This window comes from Barbus barbus (genome assembly GCF_936440315.1).
Source record: "Barbus barbus genome assembly, chromosome: 21".
Lineage (NCBI taxonomy): Eukaryota > Metazoa > Chordata > Actinopteri > Cypriniformes > Cyprinidae > Barbus > Barbus barbus.
Genome location: NC_136749.1, coordinates 27,481,799 through 27,506,115, shown reverse-complemented (window position 1 = coordinate 27,506,115; position 24,317 = coordinate 27,481,799). Strand labels below are relative to the sequence as shown.

Sequence of the window (24,317 nt, the reverse complement as noted above, 5' to 3'; positions counted from 1 at the left end):
AGGGTGACTATAAACACAATTTTACTTTTTAAATTTTAGTTAATTTTTATTTTATGTAATCTGGAAGTTTTTCATATGGTTTTTAGTTTAATTAAATTAACAGTTTTATTTTTAAATACAAATTTTAACATCTTGTTGTTTAGTATTTTTTTTAAATAATATTTTTAAGATTTAAAAATTGCATTAAATTTTTTTTATAATAATTTAAAAGTGGTTTTTAAAAATATAATTAGAAAAATACATTTTAAATAATTATTAATTTTAATTAGTTTTTTATGCTGTGCATCCTATTCTTTTTTTTTTAGCTTATTGTGAAGTGACCTTTGGCTTGGGAAAAGTGCTAAACAAATAAAACGTCCTCCTTCCTTTCTTCGTACATCCCTCCTTTATGATCAGAAAAGGCACGTTTTCTGAATTTTAAAGTCAGTTTAACAGTAATCAGTGATAGGTTTTTATGGCTGTTTTTTCTATTTATTTTTTTTGTTATTTTACAGCTGATTTGAACATGCCTAATCTCTTTTAGTTGCATTTTTATCATATCTGTACAATAACTGGATGTAGACGAGTTATAATGAAGTGTGTTAGATGAATCTTCAAACAATGTCTAATCCATCGCACACCGTTAGGAAGTCACTGCATTAGTATTATGCTTGGTTGAATTGAATATGCACTAGGGAAATGTGATATTGGGAATCTACCCAGCCATTGTTCTTCCAGCATCTCACACTGATGCTCTCCCATGATGCACCAGCTTGAAGCCGTTTTTTTTTTTTTACTAATGAACGGCTCTGGAAATGTCAAACTTTCTTTACCCAGCACAATCATTTCTCATATAGCAGATATAAACTCATTTTCTCCCTCTTGTGCTCTCTCTCTCTCTTTCTTCATCTTTTCCAGTTCAATACCAGATGGAGATGATGAGGAGTCTCCGGCATGTAAACATCGACCATCTCCACGTCGGCTGGTATCAGTCCACGTTCTACGGCTCTTTTGTCAGCCGAGCCCTGCTGGACTCGCAGTTCAGCTACCAGCATGCAATCGAAGAGTCTGTGGTGCTTATTTATGGTGAGTCTCATTATTTAATAACACAAGATACCTACAGCGCATTCACAGGCTGGAATCAGCCATGCGTTTTAGGACTTCACCATCCTTTGGATATTAAAATACGCAAATAATGGACACATTTCATTTTTATGAATGTTAGTAAATTAAGTGAAATTTGTAATTAGCTCCACAAATGTGACCCTGGACCACGAAACCAGTCTTTAAGTTGCTGGGGTATATTTGTAGCAATAGCCAAAAATACGTTGTATTGGTCAAAATTATCCATTTTTCTTTTATGCCAAAAGGGCAGGGTAAGCGATTTTTCAAAAACGCTTTAGAAAACTGAGTCGGGGCCGAGTACCAAAACAAACTTGTAGCCAATCAGCAGTAAGGGCAATATTTCCTAAATCTGCTGGAAACTGGTTGTATTCATCGCTAAGAGTAAAAATAGAAGAGTTCCATGCGTGTGATTTTCCTCAGGTTGAAGTTAGAGCATTTTTGAAAACGAGAGGATCATGTATGCTGAAGAGAGGAGCATAACCTCGGCTAGTCCTTCTGACATTTGCCGCTGGCTCTGATGTCTCTGTAGTGGTTAAACATAAGAGATCATTTGTTTTGGGTAAATCTAACAGGTAATCTTTGGTCTTTATTCTATTGTTCTATTAATATGTTAACATGAAAATGAGAACAGGCAATGTTTGATATAATATTTTGTTTCATTGTAATGCATGTTCGTCCCCTGAACTACATTTCTGCGGCTATTATTATGTTTAAATGAAAATGAAAAGAGGCAGTGGTGTTTGAAGTATTTTGTCTGTAAATACAGTGAGGAAGATAGCAGCAGCCAAGGCGAGCTGACTGATGTTATCAAGTACGCTGCTCTTTGCAGAATTACCGGACTTGTGTCGTTCCATCCGCGGGAGTTCACACTCCCGAGTCTACCTTGTGAAGTCCGAACTACCGAGGATGCAAGGCTGAAATTTGCGTACTTGGCATTGAGAAACACATGCAGACCGCGACGGAAACGCAGACAGCAACAGGTCTGGGGGAAAAAAGTTCCTGGGACATATTGTTCCAGGTCATTTCGGTGGAAAAGCGGCTTATGTTTCACAGAACTAATAGTTGCCTGGGTTGCGTAAGCTACGTATATGTGGGGCGGATCTATCAAAATAGGGGCAAGACCCTTTTGGGGTAGGGACATGTTTGTTTTGGTGATTTCAAATATCAACATTGGCTTCCAGAAATCTCTTACCCTGCCTTTAAGTAAAGATCATGTTCCATGAAGATATTCAGTGAATTTCCTACCGTAAATATATCAAAACTTAATTTTTGATCAGTAATATGCGTAGCTAAGAACCTCATTTAGACAACTTTAAAGGTGATTTTCTCACTAAAATTTTAAATCCATTTAAAATTGAATAAGATACTTGCATCACGCATCATATCACCATCTGCATGTGAAATATTGTCTCATACAGACACAAAATTGTATTTATTTACTTAACAGTCAGCGTCATAAAATGCATACTTCTGAATTTAATTTTGATTTAAGTTTTGAACCACAGACATTTTAATGGACAATAATAACATTTTAAATGTTAAATACTAACTTAGGCTTTTCACACTGCGCTTAACCCCGGGTTATCGTCGTTCTAAACACCGCTTTTAACCCCGGGTAAAGACACGCTTCACACCGGCAATTTGAAAGTGGTGTTAGCACCGCATTTTACCCGGGGTTATGAAACCCTGCTCCGGAGCAGGCTTAGCACCGCATTTGTGGTGTTAACCCCGCAGTTTGTTCAGTGTGAAACGGAGCGGTGTTTGCTTGTTGCTGCTGGACGCTTGGCAACAGACAGCCAATCAGAAAATGAGCAGCGAAGCTCGTGTCACGTCAAGCACGCATCGTGTAGCTCGCGTTCCCATGGCGTCTGCCGTTGCTAAGCAACCATGACCCGCGCTCTTCATGAAGACGCATAAGTTTCAGCAAAGGATAAATGGATTTCCAGCACTAAATCGCTGTTCGTCCAATCAGTGACACCGCAAATAAGAACGTTAACCCAGGGTTTAGGAATGTACAGTGTGAAACGACTGTTAATGAATACCCAGGGTTAACAGTTAACCCCAGGTATAGTATGAGCAGTGTGAAACGTGATTACAGATAACCCAGGATTCCACTTATCCGGGGTTTAGGATGACCCAGGGTTAACTATTTCAAGTGTGAAAAGCCCTACTGTAAACCATATGCGATAAGACCAATTAAATCTTTTCTGGTGGTCTTTAGAATCAGAGTGAGCTATTTTTCCATCAGGTAAAAAGGTTGCCATGAGAGCGTTTTTACCATGGTTAAGGTAGTTTTACATGCTCTGCTTTACTTTTGCAATGTTACAGACTTATTGCTTTATTTTAAATGGGCAGTTTTCTTGTTGGTTTCAGTGAAAGTGTATGATACTCTCTTGAGGATTAAAGTATCTTGTGGTTGTTGCTGAGCTGGTAAAGCATGATGCTAGGTCAAGTGTTTGATACACAAACTTGCAAAATGTATGCCTTGAATGCAATTCAATTGGCTTCAGATAAAAGTGTCTGTCAAATACATAAACATAAAGTGCATCCGGACAATGTTGGGTGAAGGGTGTACTCAGGAACCGGAGTATTTTTCTGCCCTGTATTCGACACGGTTCACAGCTCCGACTGCCACACTGCCGTGCCGTTCTTTATATTTAATCATGCCCCCTTTAAACCCATCAATAATGCAAGCTGATATATTAAAGGCTAAATAAAAATCTGCTCACATCTCTCTGCATACCAAGGTAAGAAGTCTTGCAGTTTATACAGTTTCAGTGTGAATTTAGCAGATCTGACCCTTGAGAACTTTTTGTTCACTTTTGAGTGAAAATCTTGCATTACTTTAAAGTGATTTAATGCACTTTAGTAGAAGCAGTAGATGTCGTATATTTAGTTGTATTATTTTATTATAAATCAACTTGTATTGCATTCATCAGTTCATGCATTTCCTGAGATTTGAACCATAACCCTCTGTATAATATGGTTGTATGTGTGTATGTATGTGTTTTGTTTTAATTAAAATTTTGTATTAGTAATACAAGCTGATATATTAAAGGCTAAACAAAATCTGCTCACATCTCTGCATACAGTTTTAGTTTCACTGTGAATTTAGCGAATCTGACCCTTGTTGAGAACAGTTTTGAGTGGAAATGCATTACAAGATTGTGAAATCTCACCTGATTTTAAGGCGATTAATGCACTTAGGTAGTTTTAACACTTCTGCATTTAGCAGGTGCTTTTATGCTAATATTTATATGAAGTGACTTGCATTGCATTCATGAGTGAAAATTCTAATACGACATGACTTAAAGGCAATTTAATGCACTTTAGTAGAATATTTTCCTTTATGCATCTAGCAGATGTTTTATCTTTATATTCATATAAATTGAGCATTGCATTCATCAGTTTGAACCCATGCCCTTCACATTTTGATGTGTTTCAAGAATTTTAATTGCTAATGCAAGCTGACAAATAATCAGATCTGGTTCTTCAGTAAACTGTGTTTTGAGTAAAAATACATGAAATACATTAAAAGACATGACTTTAAGGCAATTTAATGCACTGTTGTGGAATTTTGTTATACATTTTATGCATTTAGCAGACATTTTATCCTTATATAAGTTGACTTAGATTGCCTTCATTGGTTAATACTTTCCCTGTTTTTTTTTGTTTTTTTATTGCAAGCTGATAATTTAGCATATCCGATTCTTATTAAATGAACTGCATTTGGAGTGAAAATGCATTTCAGTACATTGCAAAATATCTTGTGACTTTGAGGTGATTTAATGCATAGTGTAATAGTTGCCCTTTTTTATGGCATTTATGCATTTAGCAAACACTCATCCTAATATTTACTATATAAAGCAACTTTGATTGCATTGAGTTCATGCATTGCCTATAATTAAATAGGTTATGATTTGATAAATAGCTTATGTGAAAGAAACAGAAACAAATGACAGCAGTCTTTCTTGACTCCCTATCTAAAGCAAAAACAGGAGAAAACGATATTTACAATAAAGAAAACCGGCACCCAATCCCTACAGCCTTCATGGTGGAAAGACACACTATTCACAGTAGAGTACAAAAGAATAGCAGCATACTCGCCAGCTTACTTAATTAACAATTAACTGAATAGTTTAAACAACAAAAACAAAGCAATAAAGGTTTAAGTAATTGGGGATTGCCATGCTCTATTTTAAGATAGGTTTTGGAAACAATGTGAACATTAGATTAGGATGAGAGAGCGCAATTTTGCACTCAAAATCCAAAATCTTATTGTTTGTTTGCATTGGCTTCAGTTTTTTTCATGGTATTATTATTTAAAGGGGTCATATGATGCTATTTCAAGTTTTCCTTTCTCTTTGGAGTGTTACAAGCTGATTGTGCATAGATAAGATTACTGAAGTCTCAAAACCAGAGATATTCTTTATCAAAGTTAAGACTCGTCCACGCCCCCCTAAAATGGCTCGTTCAAACACGCCCCCACATCTTGACATCAAGATGTGGAAATATTTGCATAATGCAGCTCAAATGTTCAGGCCAAGAAAGGTGGTGGGGTTTCACTAACAGCAGTAGTGGGATAGCCCTCTCGGGCTTGAACTGATGGTAAAACTAAGGACATTTATTGTCTTTACTATAATTTTGAAAGCTAAAGCTCGTGATTATGGAAAGGGGCATTACATTTCTGACGCGGCTTGTGGTGTTCGGCCAATCACAATGCACTGGGTCAGCTGGCCAATCAGAGCAGACTGCACTTGTTGGAACGAGGGATTTTGTAGAAAATGAAGCGTTTGAGAGCGGCGGAGCACAGAGGACCTACAATAATGTACAGTATTTGAAAAATAATGTGTTTTTTTGAACATTAAAACACGTCAACATATTCTGTTACACCAAATACACAAAATAATGATCTTTAAAAAAAACATCATATGACCCCTTTAAACTAGCCACCCGTGACTCTAGATGGACGTACCTTTGGCAAAGGAAGGACGTTTTAAAAAGTATGCAGGACCCCTCTGCGGGGTGGATGTGAGTGGCAGCTCTGATAAGGCCCGTGTGAACACTTCAAAGCCTTTGACAACTCTCTGACAAGCACATTAATTCAATACAACTCGCTTACTAAAAGCAATGGCGAGCTTTTGTGGTTGGCGCAGCTTGATTATGAAAACTGACAGCACCTGCGGTCGATGATTTCTTTATGAAAGAGGGGGAAAAAGGCTTCTCTGCATGACCTCCTGCCCCTCAGGCCTGAGATTGGTTATCTGCCCAGTGAATATAAATGTCTTGAAGGTACAGGATGGAAGCGGTTGTTTTATGGCGCTTAACTCTGTGACCTTTCTCTTATTGTTATACACCTTGTTCCCATCAACTATTAAAGGCATGTATTGCATATCTAAGCTTTTTCCTCTTCTCAAAGACATTATTTAAAGATCATCTGCTTCTCATGTTTAATAATAATAATCTCTAAACATAACCTTTTTTTCGTTTCTTTTTTGGTGGTTTAAAATGCACCACAGTGATTATTAAAGCTAGATGTAGTGAATTCACAATATATTTGTGATTTATGCTTAATACATTGCGAATATTATAATTATTTTAATGCACGTTTTATAAATAGGTTTATACGTTTTATTTGACTAGTTTTAACTAGTTTGAATGGGTTTTTATGCATTTATAATGTCTCTCTCTCTCTGTAGTACCGATGCAATTCAGTCGGTACCCTTAAAAGTACAGAGTTCGGTACCCAACCCTAGTTATAATGCGTTTTATTTATTTCTATGGATGCATGTGCTGGCTGTTTATGCCTCTTGACTCTTGAACTGTTTTTGCTCACCCCAGCACATCTGTATCCTGTACTGTATTAAATAAGATGTTGCTGTTGCTTCTAGATGAAATGTACATGCAATTATGCATTGTATTTCTAGCAAAATAGCATCATCGGCCAGTGTTTACATTCGATACGATCAAACCTGGATCATTGTGCATGCATGCTGCTTTTCTCCATGCTTTTTTCACAGAAAATTGCATCCCTGATGTCCAGTTAACATTTCATCTCATGCTTTCTGCTGCATTTCCAGTAGCTGTAATTGGCTTGTAGGACGTTTCTTGCAAACCTGTTTTCAACGCCTCAGATTCATCCATCCATAAGATCCCTTTAAATGTTTCCCATCTATTTTGTTCTATCTTATCTTTAGCCTGTTTGAACCTTCGTATTAGCTTGAAACTCCTAAAAGGCCAGCAGCATCTCTCGAGTTTACACATCTTCAGATCAAGCTGATGTTTAGTGTGTTCTGTTCAATCAAACTGCCAGCCGAGGGCCTGAGATGCATGCTTCCCAAACTACAGACTCTGATCTACATGTCGTTATTGTTGTGCATCTAGGTTGTCCACTTCTCTCTCTGTCCTGGTTAGATCCAGTCGTCTTTCTTCTTACGAGACTGTGGATGCCGACAACAAAAGCCTGCCGAGTTTCTGGGGAAAGCGGTTTCTTTTTGAAACCAAAATTGTACTCAATATTTCAGCAGCTGAAAAAAGACATTGTATTGCCATTTCCACACTTCATTAAATCACAGAACACTTTTGAACAGAGCTGAGGTAATAAGAAATGTTTCTGTAGTAGAAAATCAGCAGTCATTTTGTAAGGATGAAGTGTCTCAGCGGTTTCTGAGTAGACTGGAGTGATGCTGCATGCAGGTAAAGACTGCCATTATTTCAAACAGCAATTATAATTTTCATGTTTTTGGTCAATTCAATGCAAAAGTGAATGCGAGAGTCTATTAAAAATGTGATTCCAAACTTTTGAATGGTAGTGTTTATTGAATATCTTCGAAGGATTAAAGTATATAATGGCTTATAATTATCGGTACATCTCTCAGCCTCGGTATCAGCCATTGATTAAGTCATCAGTCTGTGTTGCTGGAGAAATTATTATTCTTTTGTCCTTTTCAACCATGCAAAATTATATTTGGGATTTAATGCTACTGAAAGAGGATATTGTGTACTGCTGCTGTATATAAGCTCAGATGTTTCGTAGATCTAACTTCATATATGCCATGTTCATTCAACAGTGATTTTTATTACACCTTTCGTTATGTACAACAGATACATATCTTGAATATGAACATGTTGCACCAAGTTTGGCGCTAGCAATTTTTTTTTTTTTCCGTTTTAAGAGGCATGAAGTTCACCTGGACTTATAAGATACCTTCTTTTGTGCAGGCATTCCAGAATGCATTGGAAAGAAATCCATCCAGTATTGCAGATAAAGCAAAAGAAATGTTGATTATAAGCATGTGTTTCATTAAATACCAAACATATTGTTAAAATAGCTATTTTGTCCAATGTTTGTTTTTCTTTCTGTCTTTATTTAATATTGCACCATTACCTGAAATAAACATGTTAACCCCGTTCCTTTATTTTTTCCAAGATACAACAGTTTTTTTTCCATTTTAATGGTTTAGTAATAAAAACAAAATGAATTTTATTAATTGAATTTTCTTCTAATTCTATTTTCTTTTTCCCAATTTTTTTTTATTTTTTTTTGATGAATTGCAATTGAATGACTTAACTAAACTTAATTAATTAAATGGAAAATTTTAATGATCAAAAAGCATGTCCAATTAACTGAATTCATAATTTTCTCCAGAAATTGTCCCCAAAATTTTCAAATAAAGACAGAAAATATTAACAATTGAATTAATTTTTTAAAATGTAATTAAATTGGAACTTTTATTTCAAATTTGTTTTATTCTTTGCCAGCAAAGTGCTGCACAACAGAGGTTGACTTTTAAAATTAAATCACAAAAATTGTGCATTATTATTATTCAGGTTAAACTGAGCTTTTATTTTGACAGGTTTTCCTGTCTGGTGAAGTGACATGACATGTTATGCTGTAGATTCTGCAGTTCACTCTGTTTTCTGCATTGAGGAGATCATAGGTCCCTACTAATTTCAAACTTGTACGCACTATATGCACATATATGTGGATCTAGCTTATATTTGCACTTTTTTTGCTTCATAGATCCCATCAAGACCGCGCAAGGCTCTCTCTGTCTGAAGGCCTACAGGTTGACCCCCAAACTAATGGACATCTGCAAGGAGAAAGACTTCACTCCAGAGGGGTAAGACTAACTTTAACAGCTTCTTTCCATTTCCTTTTCCTTCCGTCGCTTCCTTTAATCTGTCGCTAATGAGAACCTTCTTCAACGCGCACAAACAGAAATGTGTCCCCGCTCAGAAGGAGCCATCAGTGAGGGGCTTTTATTTGTCACGATGGGGCGTCTTTGAAGGAGTAGTCAGCACTGTCTGCCCAAACAAACAAATGCACAAAGTTTACAACCTCGCTGGCTTCTCGGCAGATGGTAATTGATTTTAAATTGCTGCTAGACATAAGCCTAATGGGGGAATGTATCAGCGAAGCCGTGACGTCTGAGCGATCAGGAGAAAAACTCCAACATAAAGTCTTTTGCTCGGGGACCGGATCGCTGTAGGGTTAGCTGCAGGTAAAGAGGCTTCACAGATGCATTAAAGTCATTTATCTATTTGCTTTGTTAATGTGTGTTACAGAGCTTATTCTGTATCATTTATCTTTGAACCTTTTTCCAAATCATTTCATCAAAACGGCTGCCCTTTTCAGATAGATCTGGGCAATCTGTCTATATAGAGTATTTTCAGATATTTTTCTGGTCATTTTTAGCTTTTTGCATTTATTTTTTTTATTTTTTCAATGAATCAATCTGTAATCTACTGGAGAAGGAAAAAAAATTAAATTAATATAATTTCATGGTTATTGTTGTTCCCTTAAATCTGAAATTTAAAACGCCCAAAAAACATTACTTGAAATAAAATAAATGTTAAATGATAATATTAAAAACTTATTTCAGCTGAACACCAAGGCAACATTTATCAATTTAATGTAGTGGTAGTAGTCAATAATAATAATAATAATAATAATAATAATAATAATAATAATAATATAAAATAAATATTTATTGATTTAAAATAACAAACTAAAACTAATAATTAATAAAAACTTTATTTATTTGTTTTATTTGATTTCATATTAAAATAGAAATTATATTTAAAAACTATTAAATAAGGCCAACTAGTTGCCAAATCAACATTTCTCATTTTAATTGAGTTTAACTTCACGTACTAAAATAACAAACTAAAACTGAAATAAAAATTAATAACTATATAGAAAAAAAGGAAAACTTCTAAAACGTACAAAACCACACAACTAAATTAAAATAAAAAAACTAAAAACAATTAAAATTATAAAAGTAAAAACATTCAAAATATAAAAAAATGATAGTATCTTGATTATACTAAAATAACATTGATTTTATTATAGAATTATATATTATAATTATATTTATTCAATTAATATATAAATATGTAAATTTAATAAATTATTTATTTATAAATTTGTATTTAATTTTTTTTTTTGTTTGTATTTCCATGCTGTTCTTTTATATAAAAAGAAAATATATTTTTTATTATTTAATAGATATTTTTTCCAACTGACATCTGAGAATATCTGTATTCAGTTGGAAACATTAAAGATGTAAAGTGGGTTACACTGTTTTATGTTGGCATCGTTCTCATGGCCTGTTGTGACCTTGTCATCTGCCAGCGCCCTCGTGTTGGTGCTCATCATTCGAGGCCGCTTCTTGAATATTCAGCTAGTTAAGGAGAGCAACACTATTGATTATGAAAATAAGCCTCTATTTGTCTAGTGAACACAGCGGGGTGGGTCATTGTGAACGATGCATACAGATCGCCTGTCAGATTCATACAGAATATCAATCTGAATCTGTGCTCAGGGTCAGAGGCAGCGCTATATTGATATTCCTCAAACAGAGTTCTTCTGCTCATCCATAATTTTCTGCAATTCAGCTTGAATTGCAGAACATACGACTCATTGAAATGACAAATCGTGGCCCGGGCCAGGGGTCCAGTGCCCCTCTAACTGCTCTAGAGATGAGATGACACAAGTGCTCATCTAAAAGACAGATCGCCATTTACACCTGGTAATAACGTGCATCTCGTTGAATTGCATTGATTGAATTGAGCGCCGGGTCTCTGTGTTCCCGTCGTCTTACTGCATCGGTGTATGTTGCATGTTGAGAGAGCATAAAAAGCATGCACACCGCTTCTCAAATTGAAGCAGACGTGATGCTTCAAACACACAGATTAATTTATTTGAGATATTCCATAATTGCAAATGCTTTTGATGTGAATCATTATTTTCTTTTGTAAAGATTAAAACCCTTATTTAAGTGTAATGGATGATTGACAGGTGAGGAGGCAGCCTTTTGAGTTTGTTTGGGATGCATCAGTGCACATTAGCATTTAAAAAGAAATCAGAAGTACTTCAAATGTGCTTGGTATTTGTTATGTGTTTTGAAATGATCGGATCACAGACCATTTAGGACTCTGTTTACTCCTGTATTTATTGCTGGCCACTCAGTCGCCAGAGATTGATGTTAATTGTAAAGTAAAATTAAATGAATTGTAAATTCAAATTGTAGATTTAAACTTTTTTTTTTGACTTAGATCACTCAGTATTAAGAATGTAACCAGTGGTGGTGGTCATTTTAATATCTGCATTTTAAAACTGAGTTGTGATTTGTTGTCTTAGTTATTTAGCTGTTTATAGTTGCCATCACATTGACATTATTGTGAGGTTTTACACATATGAACATCTTTATTTATATATTAATTTAGACTTCTATTACATAGTGTTATTATATTATAAAGTGGTATTGAGGACCAAAAAAAACTATACATTTATGTATTTTTTTAATATTATTATTATTATTATTATTATTATTTATTAGTTTATTACAAAAAAAGCACAAACTATACATTATTTATATTTCTTTTTTCAAATGATTAACAAGATGCAAATTGGTATTAGGGACACAAACTGTAAATGCATACATGCATGCATACATTATTTATTTAAAAAGATAAACAAGATGGAAAATCATGTTGAGGGGACACAAACTATAAATTACAGGTTTATAAATTTGGCTTGCATTTTTATTTTAATTTTTTTTTAAAGTCTGTTCTGCTTACCAAGGCTGCATTTGTTAAAAACTAATATTTTAAAATATTACAATTTAAGAATAACTGTTTTATGTTTGAATTTATTTTAAAATGCAATTTATTCCTGTGATGCAAAGCTCATTATTCCAGTCTTCAGTGTCGCATTATCCTTGAGAAATCATTCTAATATGCTGATTTGCTGCTCAAGAAACATTTCTGATTATTATTAATGCTGAAAACAGCTGTGCTGCCTAATATTTTTGTGGAAACAGTGATACATTTTTCAGGATACTTTGATGAATAGAAAGTTCAAAAGAACAGAATTTATTTGAAAAATAAATCTTTGTAACATGTCTGTTTTTGATCAATTAAATGCATCTTTGCTGAATAAAATGTTCATATCTTTTTCAATAACATTGCCTGTTAAAACTTTATTTTCTTAATGTTTTGGTGTTGATACAGAAGACTTTTTGTAACTTTGAATTTCTTGTTTTTCTCAGGCTGAAGAAGGCTTGCATTGGCTTCGAGCTCATGTTCGAGGAAGTCCCCATCGTCATCAAGAACTCTCATCTCATAAACGTGCTCCTGCTGGATCTGCAAGAGAAGAGTACGGTGGCTGACAAGCACGAGCTGCTCAATCTGTCAAGCAGGTCAGAGTCACCCCTGCCCTGACCTCCCATTTTGGGAAAAAGATTTGTCATTTGCTGATTCATCTCGTCAATCCGTGTCTTTTAAGCCTCTCTGCCACGGCTCTGTTTCGCCCAGGAAGTTGACCGAGGAAATGCAATACACGCTGACAAGCCCTGAAGGCACAGTTTAATCTTGACGCTCCAAATAGGTCTTGCGTGTTGCCTGGGCCAAACCGTTATAAAACCAGTCTTCTGGGAGCAGAAAAATGCTGCAAAGAGTGATTTCATTCCAGCAATTACAACATTTGAATTCAGTTGCTTTCAGGCAAATACCAACATCACACCTCAGATTTAGATATGTCTTTTGTGTCTAGTGTATCATCATCTGCCAGTAAAACCAAAAGCTGTTGCTTATTTGGTTTTAAATTTAATATTGTTAGTATTAACTATACAACCAAGCCATAGCTGAATCTGTGCCAAAATACTGTGGTTTTGAGTTTAACCGGACGTCAATAACAAATGATAGGGATGCATTTTAAAAGTGCACAATTTAATGGTTAGTTGCATTTAACATCATTTTTTTCCCCAGATAACAGACCAATGGCATACCAAATAAGAGCCGCTGACCTAAAATTACGTTTTCTGGGGGTCCATCGTTAATGCTTCTTGCTGGAGCTGGACGTTTTATTCTCCTGCAAATAGTCCTCTCGTCTAAATTAATTTGGCTAATCCAGTTAGTTTCAACGGAATTTTATTACAGATTGAGTCGAGTCCGTTTCCAGGAGAGCAGTTCCCAGAAATGAGCCTCATTACGTTCAGAATGATTTTTTTTTTTATTGCATTAATATGACCAGTAGTTTCAAGGACAGTATATTAAACGTGTTGAATTTAGAGGAAAGATTAGAGTGTCTATAACAGAGACATATTCTACAGCATTTAATTTAGTTCTCTCTCTGAAGTCCAGGGTTTCTTGCACTAAAAATGCTGTAATTGAAAATTTTTCAGTTAATTTCTCAAAAACGTCCATAGAAGTCATGTAAAAAAAAAATAGATGTCGATAAATACTGTTGTTATTTTTTTGCTTGTTATATTAGTGCAGATAAATAAAAAAAAATTAAATGCCTTTCAAATGTTTGGAGACAGTAAGATTTTTTTGAGAGAGAGAAATTACTATTTTTATTTGGCAAGGATGCATTAAATTGATCAAAGGTGAGATTTATAATGTTACAAAAGAGTTATATTTCAAGTCAATTTCTTTTATCTACATTAATGATAATCAGAAGTGTTTGAGCAGCAAATCAGCATATGCTGATGTCGAGAATAATAATTATTTTAAATCGTTGTTTTTCACATTTTTGCATTTTACTGCATTAAAAAAATTGACCGCAGGCATTTATTAAATGTGTTTTCTTGCACACTTACTGAAAATAAAATGGTGTGGAAAACATGCCTTGATTATTTTTAAACAGCAGTCTAGATTGTGTCTTAGACATATTGAGGCTACAATGGCTGTTTGCTTCCTCTATTGAAAAGAAATCACCCTTTCAAGCCTTTTTGGAGCATAAAGATAAATACCAAGATATATATAGAATTGCATCAAAAGGGTGGAAAACAGCTATATCACCCAGCTCTGATCTACATAGCACATTGATCTCTTTTATTTCAAAAGAGCAAGAAATATCCCTTTTTTTGTTTTTTCCTCTCTTGATTCGTCGTCTTTAATTAACGTAGGAACTGGAAATGTCATTTTTCTGACTGTTTATGCTCCCCCAGCAGCCACAGCTGTTCAGGCCTCTCTTCCGAATCAGACTAATTGATAGACTAAATACTTGGGATGTGAGCAGGTGTTTTGGTCTTTATAGTTGATGCTTTATGAGTCGGCACAATCTTTGCCATTTTGAGTAAGTCTTTCATTTGTAATTCAGAACATCCCAGGAGTTAGTGTGTTTAATAGGCCCTGCTGGTGAAATCATTCAGCCTTCCCATCAGCACGCAGATAATGATAATGTATTCAGCATGTAATTTCGGTCTTCCTGTGTACAGAGATGCCCTTTCCTTTCTTGGCAAATACCAATAGGTCTATAGAGCAGATGTGTCACTCCAAAAACACAGAGACTTGAAAGCATGTAATGATGAATATTAAAGGAATGAAAATAGTCCTCGTTTGCTTGGCCATCATGTCGCTCCAAAGTGCTGCTTTTTCCTGTGAAACGCAGGAAGACTGTGCTGGTCACTTTTTATTTTTTTCATGCAATTACAATGAAATGTGGGTTAAAGGGTGCGGAAGTGCTTCATACACTCGTGCATTAGATTCTGAGTCATCTGAAGACATACGATAGCTCACAATTCAATCGAACTCCTTGGTGGATTTAATGAAAGTAGTTCTTTTTGATTTGTGAACCAAATGTTGCTTGTTTGTTGGATCTTTTCATTGAGTTGACTGATACAGCTCGCCCTGAATGATTGAGATGATTTGGTCACAATGCATTACGGCTCGCTATAAGGGTATTTTTTATAGTATGATTTAAGGGTTTACTCACACAAAGCTTTCGTAGGTCTTCAGAGGAGTTGGAATGTAGTGCATGAGTCATATAAACCGTTTTTATGATACAGTATTTGGCATTTTTGCATGCTTTTTAAAGCCGCTTTATTTATTTTGAAAGATATTTTTTCAAAGAAAGGTTTGGATTGGCATGAGGAATGATTAAAGACAGATCTGTAAGTCTTAGTTGACTATTCCTTTAAAATAGCTCAAATTAGTTTCTAAAACATGCATTGATCTTAATTTGTTTTATACTGTAAAAAAAAAAAAATCTGTGAAATTTATGGGGAAAAAACCCTTTTGTGTAAAAATATGGTAGCAACTTATGCTTTACAGAATGAACTTACATGTCACTGTTTCTGGAGTGAGCCATGTTTGAATAAAGGCTTTAGAACTGGAAGAAGTGCCTTGGATTAATTTTTCTATAGATATATTTTTGAACCTAACCAAAGAGCACCTTCTGGGATCACTAAATGGAGGTCCTTTCAGCAAGTAGTGCTCCAAGATCTTTTCCTTGAATTACTTTTCGCTAACTTAATGTTAATATACCAAATTACGTAAAGGAGGTAAAGAGAGTCACATGATGGAATCGCAGTTAATCACAACAGCTCTTCCAAAAGCTGATGTAAATGAAAAGATGCAGTGTCATACAAGTAAACACCATCATGGTAACGTGATGATAAAATAATGTAATATTCATTCAACAACATGAATGATTAAGAATGCATGCAATTGTTTAGAACTTGTCCAAAAGCAACATATGTAGCACTTGGAACAGATTCTGCATTGGCTCAGCCTTCTAATATTCTGCCTACATAGGCAGCTTAATAGGTTTTGAAACAGAGCCCTTTTTGTTGGCCCCTTGTAAATGGCCACATGCTACAATTAGACGTCTCCCTCATCCATGTAAATTCAGAGCAGATAGTCATCCTTATCAGGCACATCATGCTACTGTCATCTTGGGTTTTTAATTGAGTAGATCACTGTGGAGCAATTACACTTTGAATGTGCAGTCATCCGTTTATTACGCAAACTTTTGACTAAACTATCTGTCAATCTGTTGCCATAGTAACCACCTGGAAAAGAGCCTTCAGCTGCTGATGGACCGCATGGACGACATGAGCCAAGACATCGTCAAGTACAATACGTACTGCCGCAATCTCACCAAACAAACGCAGCAGAAGCAGCAGGTACATTTCTTTTTTCCTCGTCTGTTTCTTCCTCGGTGGCCGCTGATCTGATGCGCCGTCGCTCTCTCTTGAATTGGCTTTGTAAAGCGCGCACTGCAGTGCCGTTTCAGCCTGAGATGTCGTTTAGAGTGGCTGAAATGTCTAATTACATGCCTGAGAATAAGAGCGCAGGTCCAGAAGAGGTTGGTTGAAGGAAGGAAATTTAATATTAATTGCATTTCTGTTAAAGCAACTTTCAGAAATATGTTTTGGTCCAGCTCGGATGCATAAACTTTATTATTGATAATGAATATATATGCAATTTACAAGCATAGGTAAATGGGAATAGTTTTTTCCCTGTCACTTCCTGAAGGATGATGTCATTTAAATAGGCTTTTGTAATTTAAAGGGAATTTCAAATAAAATGGGCTAAAAAGGGGTTTTGAGGATGCAGGAAAACCCCAAAATCAGGTTTGCTATTATTAACTAAAACCTTTTAAAAATGTTTTTGTTCATTGAAATAAAAAAATAAATGGATGAAAAATGTAGACTTACAAATGTTGCCTCAACTAACAGAAACAAAAGTTTTTAGAAGTACTGAAAATACAACTGAAATAAAAATCAATTAAATCTAATTAGAAATGTTGAAAAAAAAGTAAAAACGACAAAAGCGTATAGCATAATTACTAAAACTTAAATTCAAATAAAAACTGAAAATATTAAAAGAAAACTAAATCAAAATGTGCTACATTTACAATACAAAATAAACACTGCTATAAATTGCTCAATTAAAACAGTAATCACAAGAAAATTTAATTTGAAGAATCTCCAGGAGTATTTCGTAATATATGACCAGTTTTTTGTGTTAGAAGTGCAGCATCTGGGGACATGACTAAAGTGACATGCAGTCAAGCCGAAGTAGTGAAATAATTAATAAAAATCTCCCTTATGTTCACTTAATCAATTTATTGTGATAAAAGAACTTACTAATGTTCTTTCCATCTTTGATATTGTGAATATAATATTTTATCCAATATATATGATGAGGACATATGATGTGCTGCATGCTGGGAATGACCTGTACCGTAAATGGCTGACGTCGCTCTCCGGCTGAGATAAACCCGGTCAATAGATGGTTATTTAGAGTTCAGGATGGCCATCTAATTTACTATCCTCACCCGCTTCAGATTCATAATTTTATCCATTTCGCCAGGCTGACAAATCGGCCAAAATGCCCTTGACATTTTCAGGTTTTTTCATTGCAGGCATTTTGTAAACATGAATTCTGAGCGCCACCTGAAAACAGAAAGAGGAGAATGAAATAGTATGGAATGCTTCTGGGTTCATTTTGTATGGAGTTGTGTTATATCTGACCTTATGTAAGTACAGCAGGATCATTTGAAGAGAGGCCACCCTTGAAATCAGATAACGCCGAACCCTATTTTTCAAGTCGCTCCATGATCGCATATTGTCACGCTATGAATATGACCCAAACGGCTGGAATGGTTGCACAGTAGTCAAAGTTTGTTTCTGTTTTTGTTCTCTACCCTGGAGAGCTTGCTCTTCCCAGGTGGAAATGCTCTGGCTATATTAAATCAGAAAAATGGAAAAATCAGCGATGGTCTTCAGCATTGAATAAAGCCTACAGATGTTAATTAAAGCGAAAGTAGCTAGTAAAATACAAAAGCCTTTAAAGAAATAGTTCATCCAAAATGATTTATACTTGACTTGACTTATGTAATTTGACTTATAATAATGTTTTTCAAACAAGTTTCCCAAATAGAATGCAAGTCATATGAATTAATTTTTTTATGTTTATTATTATTTTTGTTTATTGTTTTATATTGTGTCATTTTTGACACAATCAGAAATTTTGCCTCGACAACTAAATGAAATACAATAAGTTGAAGTGCTAAAATTATTAAAAATAGAATTGAAACCAAAAATACAGCTAGATAGAAATAAGAAAAGACAAAATAACAAAATGACTTTAACTTTAAAATTAAACCTGGAAATATAAAAAAAAAAATCTTAAAAATATTGTTAAATAATTTAATCGTATATACATAATGATAAAATAAGACTGATCTCACTAAAAAAGATCAATTAACTATATTCCCATGAATATGTAAAAAAAATCATTCTTTATGGTACTTTTATTATGCTTTGTCATTTTAGTAATTGGACAGCTAGATGAAATAATGCTTGTGCTAAATTGACAAAAAATAAATAAATGAAACTAAAGCTGAAGTATAAAGCTAAATAGAGATGTTTTATAAAAAGACCAATAAAAATGACAAAAGCACATAAATACTAACATGAAAATGTAAAAATAAAAGCCAATTAAAATATGAATAAATACTATAATAGTATATACTCGGTACTAATTGTACTGTTTTCCTTTCTCTAATCGAAGTGTGAAGAAACACATTTTTATGTAAAAGAGCACCTGAGACGATCTACTAAACTTCTCCTTTTGGATAAAATGGTGGTTGGTTTTGAAATGACTTCATGGTGCATAAATGATTTTATTTTTGTGAAATATAGAATTTTTTCTCTACGGCTTTTGCCTGTTGCTCTTGCCTCATTAGCACTTTGAAAAACACTGCTTTTTCCAGAACAAAACGCACTCCGCAATCAAGGGGACGTTTCTCCAGTGAGACTTCAGTGTTTATTAGACCATTAGCACTTCCTGTTTGACAGGATGGTTGATCCTTTCAAAGAAATTTAAAGGGTGCCCTCAAACGGCGCCGTAAATGAGGCCAGACCTCAGCGGCTTGGTCACGATCAGGTCGCCACAACGGCTCCTATATCAAGCACGCTGAAATCTGCCGTAATTACTGTTGTCATCGATCATATCCTTCCTGTCTCCGCCTCCACACAGCCCCGCGCGCCGGTCCCCGGGTGAACCATATAAACCAAATGACCCGCATCAATCACCATTTAATATCAAAGAGAATTGCTGCTGTGTTGGCAGTTTGCATTCCTAAATCATATGCCTAATTTCAACAAAAATGGCCGGTATCCTCAACGGTGACAAGTCTCACCAACTCAAATAGGATATGAATTCCTCTCGTCTTTTTTCCCCATGAATATACCATATATTAAAATTCGATCTACTGCATCTATAAAAAAACCCCTGAATGGTCGAGCTCGACAAAACTAGGGCAAATCGAGGACTTGTGGAGCTGTGCTGTTTGCAGATGTCAGATTAACCTGCCTTGAGGTGTACATTGAAGTAATGCCAGCGCTGGGCGGTATGTCACGTTAACTGTGTGGATGTAGTGATGGCTGTTTTTCCCCTGTAATGCATTTTGGATTAAACACAAAGCTGCTTTATATCATTAATGTATTTTATAGATTTGTTTTGATTTTTAATTATTATTGTTTATTTTATTAATCATTCTTTATATTTCTTTCTCATATTTCACTCATCTTTGTTTTTCTTGCTTTATTCTTTATATTTGTTTATTTTATTATTTTTAATTTCTGCTTTATTTTTCTCTATTTATTTTTTTTTTCTTTTAACATCCATTTCATTCTTTTATTCTTTTTATAGAAGTTTCATAACACTTGATTAATTTCTTGTTTTTCTTAATTGTACTTTTTTTAATTTTTAGTTAATCGTCCTTTTATTCTACTTTTATTTCTCTTGATTTATTTTTCTTTACATTTCTCTTTAATCTTTATTTTGTCTTATTTTATTTTTCTGTTCTCATATTTCTCTGATTGTTTTCTTATGTTTTTGCTTTTTTCTCCTCTTTCTCCATTTATTTTCTTTTTAATTATCTATACCCTGATATTAAATTTATTTCTTTTTTATTCTCTTTAAATTTATTTCTCCTGTTCTCATATTTCTGTTTTTTAGTTGATTTTTCTTTATTTAAAATATTGTTTCTTTCAATTTCTTTATTTTTCTCATTTGTTTATTCTTTATTTTTTATATAACTGTTTAAATTTTGTGGGGTTTTTTTGTTCTTTGGTCTACGCTTATTTGAGACTTAAAATGTAGTCAAAAATCGTCACGAGTTCATGGAAATGTGCAATGTTCAGAGATTCCATCCTTTGGACCGTGTATATACACCTTCATACCGCCCGTCCTCCTCTAACTCATGCTTGAATAAGTTTTCCCTGAAGCTTGCAGTACACAGCGTCACAGCATGCAGTGATCCTCAAGTGTCCTGATGTCCAGAAATGCATCTGTATTCTTAGGGACGATCAGGCTTGCTCTTCAAATGACACCCTGAACTCCAGCGGCGTGGCTATTTTATGCCAGTGGTGTTGTTAGGATTTGCATTACTACGTTGCTTTATTCCATTCTGGTTCAGTTTTCATCTTTGAAAACCTTTTGTCTTGTTGATGCTGCTTGGGTCACTCCAAGTTCTTCCATGAAAAGTTTCTAGTTTCTCCTTCACTCATTTTCTCCTCTTTTCCTCTAGTATGTCCAAAGGAGGCAGCAGGAAAATGCCCAGCGGCAGAGTCGCGGAGAGCCTCCGTTACCGGAAGAAGACATCAGTAAGATGTTCAAACCTCCACAGGCGCCAGCACGCATGGACACGCTCCTCATCGCAGGTACCCGGGGGGTCAACGGCCGCCGTTCAGCCTCAGTTAAACGCATTTTTCTTCCAGCGTATTCTGCAGGGCATTGGAAATTTATTTATAGTCCTCTGTCTAAAAAGATCGATCCACGAATTGATCAATTCAGCAATGAATGGATCAGTTTAAATGGGAATGGGAATAACTGCAGGTCTTAAATCTTTACACCTCACCCCTTCTATCGGACAACAATCATCTCTGAAGAGGATGATTAAGTACTAAGCTTGTCAATAGTTGTTGTTTTTCCCCCATCAGCATGATTAATCTTATTTAATTAAGTTTAATTTTGTCCATTTCTACGTGTAGTCAGGGCTCAATGATAATAGGTTTTTTCCTTCGCTGTCCCAGTTGAGCCAGTACTTAGTTGGACACGCGCTTTGGGAGTAAGGGAAAAAAAGTTTTACTGCTATATTTATTTATTTATTTATTTATTTATTTATTTATTTAAAACCTGCACTGTCAAAATTGTAAATAAATTTTTTGTGAATGTTACAAAAACACATTAATAATTATAAACATTATTTATAGTATTTTATTTTTACATTTTCATTATGATCTTGAAATTATACAACTATGAAACTCATGACTCCACAATAGCATACAGTGCAAAACTTTATTGATTTGTTTGCAATTTTCAGCCCCTTCCAGCTGATGCACCAAGGCCATTACAATTCATTATCACAATTATCACAAAACTGCATCTGTTAGCCAACTAAATACCATTACCTTCTAAAACAATGTCTAAATACAGAAACCATGGATGTTCTCCTTGCTCCACACACCTGATTTATATCATAAGCTCATTTTGAGGCTCCAAGACCTGAACCAGGTGCCAGGTTTAACCCTCTGGTGCTGCTCATGAGGCAGTCAAAAATGACCTTTATTTCGATTAAATGTACTATATTTTAGTTGAATAGTTTTTTTTTATGTAATATTTAGTATTTTTAGGGATTTGTGGTTCAAGATTTTTATGCTGCCATTTTATAATCCATTTATCATCTATTAGCCACTTTTGTTTTTTGAGAATAGACCTAAAATTAAAATTTCCTACTTAAACTGTCATAAATCTTGAATGCTTTGAAACACACACTTAAAGGGTACCTGTAATGTCCTTCTTAAATCTTAAGTGAATCTTGTATTTTCCAAAACTGCAAAAGTCATAAATCTTGTTTAAAATTTGAGGTTGATATCTTAAAAAGGACTTTTTTTCCCCCCAGGACCATTCAGTCTTTTTTTTTTTTAAAATCATGTCCATGTTTAATAGTGTTTTGTGTGTGTGTGGTCACATATCAAGAGCCCCAGATGAATAATCAATATCGCTTGGTCTTGTTGTATATAATTAATTTGTTTCCTTCTGCTTCTTCACAAGGACAAATCAACAACTACTGCCATAACATTAAGGAGTTCACCTCGCAGAACCTTGGAAAACTGTTCATGGCAGAAGCACTGCAGGGCCACAACAGCTAGAGTGACGAAACGGAGCGACGCATATGCCTTTCTCTATCTCTAACCTCCAACAGAAACGTTATAATGAGCTTAAGGGAAGATCTTGTACAGATTTTTTTGTCATTTGTACAATAAAGATGTATGCATCTTCTCATTGCCGTCTATTTGATGCTTTATTCATTATCCAAGTTGCAGCATATGTGCTGAAGAATCCTGCTGTCTGATTACTTGGCAAAGCTGGAAATAAACTGGTAATACCATTGAAGTTCTTTCGAATTTCCCTTTCTGACTTGCTTTCACACTGGGTTTGTGCACTAAATGACTCTGGTTTTGGGTGTTTTAATGAGGCTGTCGGATCAGCTTTAATCACAAATAATTATGTTCACTGTGAACGGCAGTGCGTTTCTTGCTCATGTTCTTCCACAGCAGGTTATCTGCAGCATGCTGCCTTTGGTACGTAAAGATTTGCATGTCACTTCTAACAAAGCAAGAGTGATTACGTGCGATCGGAGGTCGCTGTATAGATGCATCTGCTGTCTGTTAAATTGTAGTTATAAAAACACTTTCAGTTAGTTGGCAAGAAGCACTGTTTTTGTGCATCTCAAAGCATCATAGGTGGGCTCTCGACATGAAAGGTAGGTTTGCAACATTATGCTGCATTATAGATTGCTTCATGCAAAACAGCATGTATACTTCACAGAAGCCAATACCAGAATGCATTACGATGCGCTTCTTGAAAAAGCACCAAGATGCAGAGAAGTCATGAGAAATTTGATTATAAATATACAATTCCTATCAGTGAGCGAAACTCAATTGACTCTTTTAGCTTCGCAACATGCCAATGTAAAAGTAGTTGGTTGCTGCCAAAGTACAGCATCCTAAAACAGTTAATGTTATTACAGATGATGTAGATGTAACTATACCATCTGGCTAAAAGAAACTTTCTCTGTTGGCGCCCATTCAAAATGATCCATGTATTCAATTCAGAATATATCATAATCTTAGAGCAGCTGTTTGGACTGCACAAAGTCATTTTCAGCCAAAATAAAAGCTTGAGGTTTTTAATGCATGAACATGATTAAGACGGAAATAAATTAAAATTTGAATGCCGTCAATGTACAGTAGTCAACATTTGAAGTGGATCAAAAATGTTCATCAAAGTTGTCCTAAGACAAGAACTTAAAGTAATACATGATATAATGCTTAAAATAATTACTCATATTTTACTTCATTGTACAAGTGACATTTTCTGTTGTTTTGTAGTTTAATGCCATTTCTATTAATTTAATTACTTTGTCTTTAATGCATTTTATCATCATTGCATATAATAATAATAAAAATGTAACATTTTACTGTACGATAGTAATGTATTCCGGTATTTTTTTATCATAACATTTGAGTCACCCCAAAAAAATGAGGGATGAGACACTAAAGTAAAAGTAAACTGAATATACATTTATTTACTTGAAAGTCCACTTACACAAATTTCCACTTTTTTTGTGGACCGAGTTCACATGGTCACTGAAATAAGTGTGAGTTTGTTCTTTTATAGATTATACCCAAGTTTCTTAAAGAGAAATAATTTCTATTGGCAGTATGGCGTGGGTGAAACATTAATTTGCAGACAAAGCTTTGCTTGTTAGCCTGTAGTTTTTAAACATTTTATTTCAATGTAAGTATATGTCCTTTTATACCTTTAGTCAGGATGTAAGCAGCAGCAACATAGTTTAATATGACGGAAATTGATATTCATAGGCTATTATTTATTTATCCAAA

The 24,317-nt window shown here is 34.7% G+C and overlaps 1 protein-coding gene across 1 annotated transcript in view; it reads left to right on the top strand.

Annotated features, from left to right (window-relative positions):
- The window catches only part of LOC306887659 (eukaryotic translation initiation factor 3 subunit H-A), a 60,347-nt gene extending 36,445 nt beyond the window's left edge, over positions 1–23,902 (top strand). Inside the window, exons 3-8 of the mRNA XM_079445593.1 lie at positions 898–1,065; positions 9,128–9,227; positions 12,660–12,809; positions 16,400–16,520; positions 20,939–21,071; positions 22,465–23,902. Coding sequence (XP_079301719.1) covers positions 898–1,065; positions 9,128–9,227; positions 12,660–12,809; positions 16,400–16,520; positions 20,939–21,071; positions 22,465–22,562 — 770 coding nt within the window. The 3' untranslated portion in view covers positions 22,563–23,902. The remainder of the gene's footprint in view (positions 1–897; positions 1,066–9,127; positions 9,228–12,659; positions 12,810–16,399; positions 16,521–20,938; positions 21,072–22,464) is intronic.
- Positions 23,903–24,317: the final 415 nt, after the last annotated feature.